We start from the raw sequence: 12,500 nt of genomic DNA, 5'->3' as shown, positions 1-12,500 counted from the left end.
GTTGCAGAGTGAAGATGTTTTTCACGGGTGTCATTAAAGGTGTGAAGGTTAAAGGTGTAGAAATATGCCTTACATTTTCGTGGAGTAGCCGAGGCCTGAGATATGCAGGTACGCGAGCGGTAGAGTGAGAGGGAGAAAGAGTTAGAGCCAGTTCGCAATAGGGTGGCCATACGTTCGAATTTAGGCCGGACATATGGATTTTAAAAGCCCTGTCCGGCGCAGCCTCAAGCCGGACGTTCATTTGTTCAACTTTGGAGTCGCCCTGGGCTTCTACAAACTTTGCTTTCGGATGCAGCATCGTTTCACAAACTATGGACACGAAGACTGCTGGTCAAATTATGTGCAGTGCTTCTGTCACTCGTCTGATAATTTGCTGCGCAGTGTTTAGCCACGTTAAGCGCAAATCCACTTCTCAATGAGACGTGGTCTGGGGAACCAAACGTTCATTTTTTCGTTTTTGAAAAAATGCCCAGATCCGGCGATTGGAGTTACCACGGATGTCTATCAAATGCGCCTGTGCATAGTCATCATGCGTCTTGTTTACCCCCTGTTCTGTGATTGGTTTCCTATCTCAGGCTTAAAAATTTGCTCCATGGTCTCCGGGCTGCCTTAGCAGCTTGAATCAAATCAGCAAGCAAGGGCAGCATGGGGAACACCAGGCTAAGCGCCAATTTATGAAGGAACCACGAAACCGACAGAAAAAGAAAAAAAACGTTTTAGCAATCAGGAGGAAATACACGCTGATTTTAAGATAGGTGTTGCTGGCCTGTGCCTAAGTCAATATCTGTCCTAAACAATAGCCTACCAGTAATATCTGTCTGCAGCTTCTGTTTGCCAGCCCTTTCCCAGTACTTAGCAAAGTTTGTTTTTAATGTTGCCGACGGGCTATAAAACGATCTGTAAATGTGTTGATAATGCGGCGCGTGCGAGATGAAACCAGCAGTTTTTCAGCAGGAACATCTTTGAGGAGGACCCATCTCTTAATGAATGGGGTGGTTTTACTTTTTCCCACACATTTTTTTTTTTTAAAAACAAGTCAATGGTTTACAATGTTTCAGTCAAGCTTTGGTTGGTTTTAAACTGGTGTGCAAATGTAAAGTAGTGGATTAACTTTGATTTGCTGTGTTGCATATGGGACAATAGATGCACATAGTAAATTATATAGACCTATTAAAAATATTTAAATAGCTTAGTCTACCTTTGAAAAAATATTCAAAGTCCAGTCCAGGGCTACACATGTTTGGAAAGTAGCCTGTGGCTACTACAGATATATATAAGTGGCACAAATATGGAAATGGCACAACCAAACTAGTTGACTCCACCCCAAAACTACCAGACACTCCCTGACCTCCTTCTCAGCCAGCATCACTGCTGCTAAGACTGCTTTCTACCATGACAAACCACAGCTTACAGACACTCAAAACTTTTCTCAACCTTCAAATCACATCAACCCCAGCTGCCTCCTCCCTCCATCCAGCCTTACTGCAGATAATTTCACCTCATTTTTTACAAACAAAGTGGCGCAATCAGCAGTCAATTCTCTACATGCCCACTCAACGATCTGACTCAGATACCGCGACTCCTACAACCTCTAGGGACTGCTGGAACATCTTTTTCAGCATTCACGCCTCTCCGGAGAGTGAAGTGTCCAGGACTCCTGGACATGCAGTTAAAGTCCTGCACCACATGCTCGCTGGACCCTATACCCACGAGCCTACTTCAGTCCATCAGCCCGACCATCGCTCCAGCTATCACACATGTGATCAATGCCTCGCTAACCTCCGGCACATTTCCAACAGCGTTCAAAATGGCCCGGTAACACCGTTACTTAAGAAAGCTTCTCTCAACCCTGCTCAAGTCGAGAACTACCGCCCTGTCTCACTACTGCCTTTGCCAAAGGCATTGAACGAAAGAAGTCTCCAAACAGGTCTCTGACTTCCTTTCACAGAACAACCTTCTGGATCCAAATCAGTCCGGGTCAGCAAGCGCCACTCACCGAAACGGCTCTGCTGTCTGTAACAGAAGCCTTAAAGAGCTTGTGGCTGACCTACCGGGTCACTGCACTCATTCTGCTTGACTTATCGGTTGCCTTTGACACGGTTAATCACCGTATCCTTCTCTATACTCGCTGACATGGGAATCTCCGGGTTCTGCTCTCTCCTGGTTTGAATCCCACCACAGGACGCTGCTTAACGTATCATGGCTTGGTCAGCTATCCGCACCTCACCATCTCACCACAGGGGTCCCCAGGGCTCAGTGCTGGGCCCCTCCTCTTTGCTATCTACACCACCTCCTTGGGACAGATTATCTGTCAAGACGCTTTCTCATACCACCGGGCATAAGTGCAGACACACACAGCTCTATCTGTCCTTTTTCCACCCCTGGACGACCCCTGGTTTCAGCACGGATCTCGGATTGCCTTTCAGACATAGCTACATGGATGAAGGCACACCACCTCCAGCTGAACCTCTCAAAGACTGAACTGCTGGTCATCCCAGCTAAACCTACCATACACCACGACATCAACATCAAATTTGACTCCCTGTCTGTTTCACCGACCAGGACTGCAAGAAATCTAGGAGTTGTTCTTGACACCAACTAAACTTCTCAGATCATGTTGCCTCAGTCGTCCGGGTCATGTTGTTCGCACTCTACAACATACGGAAAATCAGGACTTACTTGACTCAAGATGCTACCCAACTTCTGGTTCAGGCAATAGTCATCTCACGACTCGACTACTGCAATGCCCTCCTGACAGGTCTCCCAGCCTGCGCGGTGAAACCACTTCAGATGATCCAGAGCGGCGGCGCTGGTCTAACCAGCAAAGGGCACATGTTACCCGCTGCTCATCCAGCTACACTGGCTACCTATGGCGGCCGCATCAAATTCAAGTCTCTAACGCTTGCCCACAAAGCAGTCTCCGGTTCTGCTCCCCACCTACTTGAAAGCCCTCATACAGACTTACACTACTCCAGACCGGGCTAAGGCCTCTGATTTAATCTGACGCTCAGCTCTACCACCGTACGCCAAGCCAATCCAAACTTTTCTCATATGTTGTTCCTCGTTGGTGGAACACACTGCCAGTTCCTACAAGGCAGGGACATCCATTTCCACTTTCAAAAACTCCTGAAGACCCAGCTCTTTAGAGAACATCTACTCATAGCAACACTTACAACAAGTCTTACTGATCCTAGCACTCACCAGCCGTTTTAAACTGACAAGTAACTGTTAAAACAGCACCTCACCGATTTCCACTTATTCTTACTGTACTCTAATGTTTTTTAAACTGTCCTAAAATTGTGAGAATTGTTCTAAACTTACTGTTTACCATGTTGTTAGTTGCTTTGGTTAAAAAGCGTCAGCCAAATGTAATGTAATATAAGTATATATACTTTTTTGATCCCGTGAGGGAAATTTGGTCTTCAGCCGCGGCCCACTGGTCGGGGCTCGAACCGGCAACCCTCCGGTTACAAGTCCAGAGTGCTAACCAGTGGGCCACGGCTGCCCAAAGATACAGGTGAAGAACAGTCAGCCTCAGCCAGTAAGCACGACCAAATACATGTATGTACAGCCAGCTTCAAAAGCAAGCAGCCCAGACCCTAAAGTTGGGTACCGTATTTATGGCTGTGAAGGTAATTCACACACAACTATTTTCTTTAGCCAAAATATATTTGGTAACTTCTGTAGACATCCAAAATGGGGTGGGTGTTAAAATTAGTAGAAAACCATAAAACAGTTTTGTCGTGGTATAGTCTTAATTTTTCCATTTAGATGTCTTAAAAAGGTTGCCTGACGAAGATCCAAGGGGATCGAAACATTGCTTTTAAATTAATAAAGTTAATATTTTGGAGCAGTTGCAGTGTGCAGACCACACTTTTTCTACTGTCTGATACTATTGTTCAAGTAATCTGCAGAAAACTTTACTTTGATGTGCGCACCCACTCTTCAAACGCCTTAAAAAGGTCTTAAAAGTCTCTTTTAATTCTACCTTTATACTACTACATTATATAATACATAAAATACATTACTACTACAGGATATATAATTACTACACATTAATATTACTACTACTACACACACTCACACCTTTTTCACTTTATATACACACACACACACGCACACACACTCACAGAGATACACACACACAGAGATATACACAAACACACACACAGAGATACACACACACACACACACACACACACACACACACTCACACTCACTATATACACACACACACACGCACACACACTCACAGAGATACACACACACAGAGATATACACACACACACACACACACTCACAGAGATATACACACATACATACAAACACACACACACACACTCACAGAGATATACACACATACAAACACACACACGCACACACACTCACAGAGATATACACACATACATACAAACACACACACCCACACACACACACTCACAGAGATATACACACATACATACACACACACTCACAGAGATATACACACATAAACACACACACACACACACACACACACACACACACACAAAACTCACAGAGATATAAGGTACATGCACTTCATTAATTTCACAGAGATATATGTACACACACCCTCATTAAAGATAGACATTATTAAACACAAATATCGCACGCGCACAACACACAACTTCAGAGGAGACACACACCACACTCACAACCAACCTCACCTGGCTGTGTGTTTCTCAGGAGAAGACTAAGCCCCTCAAGGAGCGCAGGTGTCTGTCTGCTGCCACCCAGAAGTCTCTGGATAGGAAGAAGCAGAGGTGAGAGAACACACACACACACATACACACACACACAGGCACACACACATCAGGACTATGGCTCATCAGGTCTCACACACTCACAGACACGCATCGTGTGTGTGTGTATTTGTGTGTGTGTGTGTGTGTGTGTGTGTGTGTTTTCATTGGGAGGAAAGATGGAGCCAGTGGTCCATGTGGCCATATGTGGGTCAAGTGTTCAATGTCCTGCTTGAGCTTTTGAATCTTTCATGAGACCCACTGCATTTTGCATTTCTCTTGCGCTGTGTGTGTGCGCGTGTGTGTGTGTCTCTGTGTGTGTGTGTGTGTGTGTGTGTGCGCGTGTGTGTGTGTCCGGTCTCTGTGTGTGCCAGTGCGCACGTGTGTGTGCATGCGTGTGTGTGTCCGTGTGTGTCGGTGTGTGTGTGTGTGTGTGGTCCGTGTGCGTGTGTGTGTGTCCGGTCCGTGTGCGTGCGTGTGTCCGGTGGCAAACGTCTGTGTGTCCGGTGTCCGTCTGCCGGTCCGGTTTGTGTGTGTGTGCTGCGTCCGGTGTGCGTGTGTGTGCTGTGTGTGTGTGTGTTCTCACAACCACTGAGTGGGGAGAAACTCCAGGCCCAGTGAGGAAGACCAGAACTATAGTCCAGGAGTCCCGAAAGAACCAATAGGAGGCACCCACACACACGCTGTGTGTTTGGCATGTGCGTATGCAGGTATGTGCATGCGGATGCGAACGTGCGTGTCCGTCTCTTCCAGGTCAGGTGGTGTTCATCCCCGGCAGGTGGCCTGAGGTCTGAGGGCCACATGAGCACTTAGCTGTCTGTTTCCTCTGTCTCCTAGGATCTTGCTGCCCAGTCAAGGTCAGAATTCCCCAGTTCCCAGCCAGCTGCACCGCCAAGGGTGAGTGACACACACTGGCACACTCAACACACACACTGGCACACACACACACACACTGGCACACTCAACACACACACACTGGCACACTCACACACACACACACACACACTGGCACACTCACACACTGGCACACTCCACACACACACACACACACACACACTGGCACACTCAACACACACACACACACACACACACACACACACACACACTAAGCGCTTTCAGATATAACCTCCGGAGTATATGCGGAGGTTTGTCAAACGGAGGTCCTACCCTTCAGATGATTCAGATATGATGCTAACCTGCGGACCTTATACTGACTTGTGTGGAATCCATATACACGCGATTATTACAGAATATCCGCAGTGGTTGTCGAAAGGAGGGTGGCGGCCAGAGTTCACAAGAGGCTTCCAGATATGACGAGTATACGGCGCGTCGCTGCTGTTTGTTTACAAAGTGTATGCATTATGTAGGCTAAAGAAGAAAAATTCATTGTGCGACGCTTAATACTTTGAAATAGTCACGGCGCGATTCTGAAATTGACCTTACATGTGTGCTTCGATTAAACACATTTATCTGTTTTCAACGCTATGTAGCAGAATTATTTGGCTGTGGAACCCCAAATCTTCGTTTTCATTTTCGCCATATTTATGCTCAACAAATATCAGCGAGCTCAGCAGTGGTCATGAGAAGGCTATCAATGAACAGAAAACCAATCGCGGTTGGCTAACAATTTATTAAATACTCCTGTTATTGTCATGTTAACGACGCCACTGTAGGCTACGCCTTTTCAGCCTTTCTGCTTATGATGATTTGGTCTTTTTTTGAATTTCATTTTGGTTTTTTATGGGATGCAGTTGTAGGCTACATAAACGTGTCCCTTCATGTGTTCTATCACAATCACTATCCTCATGGACAGTAGCTCTGTGATGTATAAGTAAGTATATAGTATATATACTTTTTTGATCCCGTGAGGGAAATTTGGTCTCTGCATTTAACCCAATCGGTGAATTAGTGAAACACAAACAGCACACAGTGAACACACAGTGAGGTGAAGTACACATCTAATCCCGGGCGCAGTGAGCTGCCTGCTACAACGGCGGTACTCGGGGAGCAGTGAGGGGTTAGGTGCCTTGCTCAAGGGCACTTCAGCCGTGGCCCACTGGTCGGGGCTCGAACTGGCAACCCTCCGGTCCAGAGTGCTAACCAGTGGGCCACGGCTGCCCCTTGTCTGCATCTTTCCAGGTCGCTGTCATTTTCACACTCACACACACTGGCACACTCACACTCACACTCTGGTACACTCACACACACACATGCCCTGCTTAACATGTTTACCTTCATTGTGTGTGTGAAAAATGTACAGAACAGGTATGGCAACTGTGTGTGTGTAAGGCAGGCATATGCAAGGCAGGGTATATGGTAAGGGCAGGGTAGGGGGGCAGCGGCGTGTGTGTGTGTATGGGTAGGTGTGTGTGTGTGTGTGTGTGTGTGTGGTTGCAGGTGGTGTGTGTGTGTGTGCTGTATTATTAGGTGATGAACTTCTGCCCTCTTCTCCTCACCTGTGTCTGTCCCAGGAGCTGGTACAAGAAGACGCCAGAGCACCGTGTCAAGCGCTCTGACAGTCTGAAGAAGCAGCACTCACTGGGTTAACACACACACACACACACACACACACACACACACACACACACACACACACACACACACACACAGTTCTGTGCCATACAGAAATTACTCCAGCTCATATTGTACTCCCGAGGTGAACCTTATGAGTCCCAGTCAGGCCTTAGCCTCAGTTTACCCCCCACCACCCCTCCCACACACACACAATCATACACTCACACACACACACACACATACACACACACACACACACACACACACACACACACACACACTCACACACACACACACACACGACACACACACACACACACACACATACACACACACACACACACACACACACACACACAACTTCCCATTAGTAGCAGCTGCTGTCCCTGCTGAATGAGGATGTCTTCACCTCAGTCCTCTTGCTTCTGTCCCTACTGAATGAGGATGTCTTCACCTCAGTCCTCTTGCTTCACGCTTTAAACACAGAATTACTTTCAAAGAGCTCTTGATCAACAGCTCATCAATATCCCACCTGAGCCTGTTTCCCCACACTACAACACACCTTATGCCCTCCTAGACGCCAACAAGGGGGACGGAACACTATTGCACACATGCTGCTCTCTGTACTGCATGAGAGCGTCTGAAGGTCTGTCCTGTCCACTGGGTTTACATTTTACACAGCGTTACTGCAGAGTATACTGTACATACTCATCACCCATAGTCGCTCCTATCGGACAGCAAGAGGAGGGAACACTGTCCCACACGCTTTCCACCAGTAGTACCTGCTCTGTGCACTGTTAGCAGGAAATAGGGTTAACAGTCCACTGTTTTTACATGTTTACATGCGGCGTTACCTAACGAAATGTTGATCGACAGATATGTGCTATGTAGGATATTAGCGTAGGACATTTACCTTGGACAGCTTTTGAGAGGACTTGTGTGACTATTGCCTTTTAAGTGTCAGTATTGGATTATTGAAATATGATTGTATGTTTACTTTTGATTTATTTTGTACGCCGAATTTGCAGTTCGCTGTTCTGATGAAACACACCATAAACTGTGCCTGTAAACACCAAACAAGCATGACCTTAGCTTACTGAAATCACCATTAGGCATTTTCTCATATAGAGGAATTTATTGAGTTTAGGTAAAAATCCCGAATGTATTCTGCTTTTGCTAGCATTAAGACTAGTATCCTTGACCCACAAACCATATAATCTGAAAAACAATATGTGCTGTAGACCAGAGAGGTTGTCAAATTTCCAGAGATTCAAACACTGCTTGGTATAACAAGGACATATTAGTCAACATGTCTCCTAGGGCAGAATCTAATTCTGTAGATCTATGGGAAGTCTCATAGAAAAAAAGATCTGTCCAAGCAACTGAACTGCTTGAGTGGCCCTGAACTAGTATCAGACTGCAAGGCTCTGGTCATCACTGGAGCTTTGTGGCAGCTCCGTAGATTTGACCGCTCACTCAACAGAACAGCAGGTCTATATTCATTGGACTGACCTGAAGGAGGCCTGGGGCTTCCTTCATTCAGATTCAGATAGTATGCCTTCCTTTGTAGTGAGTAATGTGTGTACATTTACTTGAAATAAGTATTTATGAGGATGGAAAATAGGGCTGCTGGTCTGTACTTTTTAGAGAAGCTCTGATGAAAATATTGTGATGTGTATTTATTTGAACCTATTAAGTCTTTGGAATAAAGTTATTGAAATTTACAAGGGAAATAAAAAAGAATGTGAGTTTCTGTTTATATACGGTTACAAAGAATACATATTCACTATGGCAACACATATTTTAGTATGATGAGCCCATTTCCACTGGTGCATCTGCATTTGCTCTGCAAGTCAGTCTGTCAGTTTTCCATATACCCAGGAACTAATCACAATTGCTTATCCGGCATGGGGCGGGCTTCATACACAAATAGCAATCATTTTGCATGATAAATTCCAGATTCATGCACATATCAGTAAACCTCAACTTCCCTTTGAGTTCAGTGGTACCAGGGATTTGATGTACCGGGTAACTCTGTGTAGTTTCTGAGATAGCCTATAAGCATTTATGGTAAGTGCATATATCCATCGTTATCGGGAAACCAGGCACTGGACTGTTTTTTGCCACCCTGCTGGCCATTTTGTATATTGTCCTGTGTTTGTTTTGTGCTTTTGCTGTTCCCCATGTGCTCTGTGTTTACCTGCCTGCTTACATGGGACTGTCTCCGCCCTTTCCTTATTTGGTCTGCACTTCCTGTCTTATTAGTTTTCCCTCCATTTTCTACTCACACCTGTTTCCTATTGTTGTTTTGTTGGTCTCGTCCAGTTATCTGTCAATCTGGTGGTCTGTGTATTTATAACCGCTTTGCTCCTCCTCTTTGCTCTAGCTGGTTTGTTGGACTTGTTGGGTGAGTTGAAAGTGAAGTCTGTAAGTGTTAGTTTTTCTTCTTTTCTGTTTTTGATTTCTGTCTGTTTGGATCGTCAGCCTGTCAGTGTTTCGTTTTTTCTTCTTGTGTCGATTTACCAACAAACAAAATGTTTGAATGTTCTGGATTTAACGAGTCTTTCGCTTGAGTCCTCCTGCAAAACCCTGACATGTACATAACATGTGTTATGTGTGTTTTCACAGGTGCAGAGTACAAGATTTGGTCAAGGGAAAGGGAACCAACAATGATTTCATTTCCACTGTGGCTCTTCATGGTGGCACTGAGTAAGTTTTCTCAGATCCGTTCATAAAAATGTTTGTTTATACAATTACTGGCAAGTAGAGTGTTTTTTTTTTTTTTTTTTTTTTTTTTCTGTTTGTTTTCACCGGACAAAGAATTACAAGTTAATATGGAATGAGAAATTAATCTGTCCTCTAGTAAATATGACCTCTACTAGGGAGTCATGTCCCTTTGTACACACACAACATGAAGACACGCCACCCGCTGGTAGTGGGCACAGGCATCATGAATAGTATGACCCTTGTTGCTGAATGAGTGCAGTAAGGAAGCAGTGCAGGCTGATGTCTTTATATTTCCCCACCAGCTGGCCCAGTAGCAAATTACTTCTGTAAGATTGTGGAATGTGTGCATCTAATGACTCCTGTAGGACTTTGTGGAATGTGTGCATCTAATGGCTCCTGTAAGACATTGTGGAATGGGTGCATCTAATGCAGGGGTGGGCAAACTTTTTGGCTGAAGGGCCACATTGGGCCCCCCATGACACACGCATAAAAAAAAAAAAAAAAAAATGTATAGCCTATAAATTAGTATGAAAAGTATTTGTTTTAAAATGTGAATTGCTTAAAAATACTGCTAATTTTATGCTGTTTAACAAATGTATAAATTGTGCACTGTTGCTTTAAGACAGTCGCTTTAATTCACGTTTATTTCTTCTGCCTGTTCCGCTATGGCTAGTGCTGTACCTACGGCTGGGCCCTCTCTGTTTTTAAATGGTCAGTAGTGGGAACTACTGTTGCCTTCATGATTTCCTTTTAAAAGTTTCTTATAAGAAGCACACATCACTTATCAACAATGACGAGCCAGAACCTGCGGCTCTCTCCCTCTCTTCCCAATTAAATGGATCGCATAATGTTCACGTTAGATCTGCTGCAAAGGAGATAACTAAGAGTTAACTTAGTTTAACATGATGTTATCTCTATTTAACATGATGTTTTGACATTGACATTGTAAATGTTCTCTAAGGAGAGTGAAAAGCAGTTTGCAGTAAAGCTAACCAACTATCGCAGGGAAAAAAATAGCGAGCAGCCTGATAACCAAATGAAATGCTCGGCGGGCCGGATGAAAGTGCTTGGCGGGCCGGAATCCGCCCGCGGGCCGCAGTTTGCCCACCCCTGATCTAATGGCTCCTGTAAGATGTTGTGGAATGTGTGCATCTACTGTAATGACTCCTGTAAGACATTGTGGAATGTGTGCATCTAATGACTCCTGTAGGTCATTGTGAAATGGGTGTGTGCACCTAATGACTTCTGCTATATTGGTGTTTTCCCAACAGGTGGGTGTTCCACTGCAGTACATACTGGTAAATACTCTTTTCTATCTTAATGTCTGTTTACACACTGTCTGCACAGATAAATGCCCACTTGTCACAGGAAGTGAAATGTTAGGCAATTTGACCAGTTTTTTCGAATCCCTAATTTTTTGGAGGTGTAACTTGTTTATTTATCTTCTGACTTATTGATCAGGAGAACGTCAAGGAACTCCAGACTTTCCAGTTTTATCAAACTAGTGTTGTGAACTCTGTCCTGCCTCCTAGTTTCTGTGAATCAAATGTAGAAATAATTACAAGGAGGTGCATGATTTCATTACAACAATACTATGATTAAGGGGGATGACAGGGGGATCCACCAATACAAATCTCTCAGGTGTAGTTGTGTGTGTGTGTGTTCAAATTAAAAGGAAATGAGATGCACAGGCACATTGCTTCAGTGTTTAAGGATAATAGTAAGCAACGATTCTAGAGCAGAGCTCTGTTCTAGAATCTTTGATGGTAAGTGGCATGAAACAGCTGTTTGAGCTTCACTTTCAATAAAGCAACAGTATTGTCAACCGTTAAAGGGGAACTATGCAGGTTTTTTTAGCATACATTTTTTTCGGGTCGAATGGTGGCCGTCTCTCTTCCCCCTAGCCCCTGTGAGTGAGGGGAAAAAACACCCTTGCAACGCTTAAAAAATGGTTCTGGGATAAATCAGCCAAGGTTGGAGTGTTTGTACTTTAGAATTGGCTTAATTCAATCAGGATATTATGTATTCTAATGGATACGAAGATATCTCAAGATTTACGCACAGTTGCTGTAAGTTGCTATGGGTAAAAGGGTTTGCCAAATGACTAAATGTAACATCCACCATCTTTGTCTACTGTGCCATCCTCTAGGCCTACTTGCAGGGCACCCCTGCTCTACAGTGCTCGCCTCTGCAGCCTCTACAGTGCACTCCTCTACAGTGCCCGCCTCTACAGCCTCTGCAGTGTCCTCCTCTACAGTGCCCACCTCTACAGCCTCTAAAGTGCCCACCTCTACAGCCTCTGCAGTGCCCACCTCTAAAGTGCCCACCTCTACAGCCTCTAAAGTGCCCACCTCTACAGCCTCTAAAGTGCCCACCTCTACAGCCTCTAAAGTGCCCACCTCTACAGCCTCTAAAGTGCCCACCTCTACAGCCTCTAAAGTGCCCACCTCTACAGCCTCTGCAGTGCCCACCTCTAAAGTGCCCACCTCTACAGCC

General features: G+C 45.0%; 2 protein-coding genes across 3 annotated transcripts in view; both read left to right on the top strand.

Annotated features, from left to right (window-relative positions):
* The window catches only part of LOC125295749 (centriolar coiled-coil protein of 110 kDa-like), a 20,398-nt gene extending 11,397 nt beyond the window's left edge, over positions 1-9,001 (top strand). The window contains exons 11-13 of one of the 2 annotated variants that reach the window (XM_048245191.1): positions 4,708-4,784; positions 5,601-5,660; positions 7,235-9,001. In XM_048245191.1, the coding sequence (XP_048101148.1) occupies positions 4,708-4,784; positions 5,601-5,660; positions 7,235-7,310 (213 nt within the window). In that variant the 3' untranslated portion in view covers positions 7,311-9,001. Of the gene's footprint in view, positions 1-4,707; positions 4,785-4,942; positions 5,034-5,600; positions 5,661-7,234 lie in introns of those variants that run through there. The other variant, XM_048245192.1, reaches the window with a different exon arrangement.
* Positions 9,002-9,605: 604 nt separating this feature from the next.
* The window catches only part of LOC125295942 (endoglucanase E1-like), a 5,061-nt gene continuing 2,166 nt past the window's right edge, over positions 9,606-12,500 (top strand). Inside the window, exons 1-4 of the mRNA XM_048245523.1 lie at positions 9,606-9,684; positions 9,906-9,986; positions 11,276-11,302; positions 12,154-12,497. Of these exons, the coding sequence (XP_048101480.1) occupies positions 9,947-9,986; positions 11,276-11,302; positions 12,154-12,497 (411 nt within the window). The 5' untranslated portion in view covers positions 9,606-9,684; positions 9,906-9,946. The remainder of the gene's footprint in view (positions 9,685-9,905; positions 9,987-11,275; positions 11,303-12,153; positions 12,498-12,500) is intronic.

The sequence above is a fragment of the Alosa alosa genome, chromosome 6 (assembly GCF_017589495.1).
Source record: "Alosa alosa isolate M-15738 ecotype Scorff River chromosome 6, AALO_Geno_1.1, whole genome shotgun sequence".
Classification (NCBI taxonomy): Eukaryota; Metazoa; Chordata; class Actinopteri; order Clupeiformes; family Clupeidae; genus Alosa; species Alosa alosa.
The sequence above is the reverse complement of the archived record's forward strand: the minus strand, read 5'-3'. Positions and strand labels throughout refer to the sequence as shown.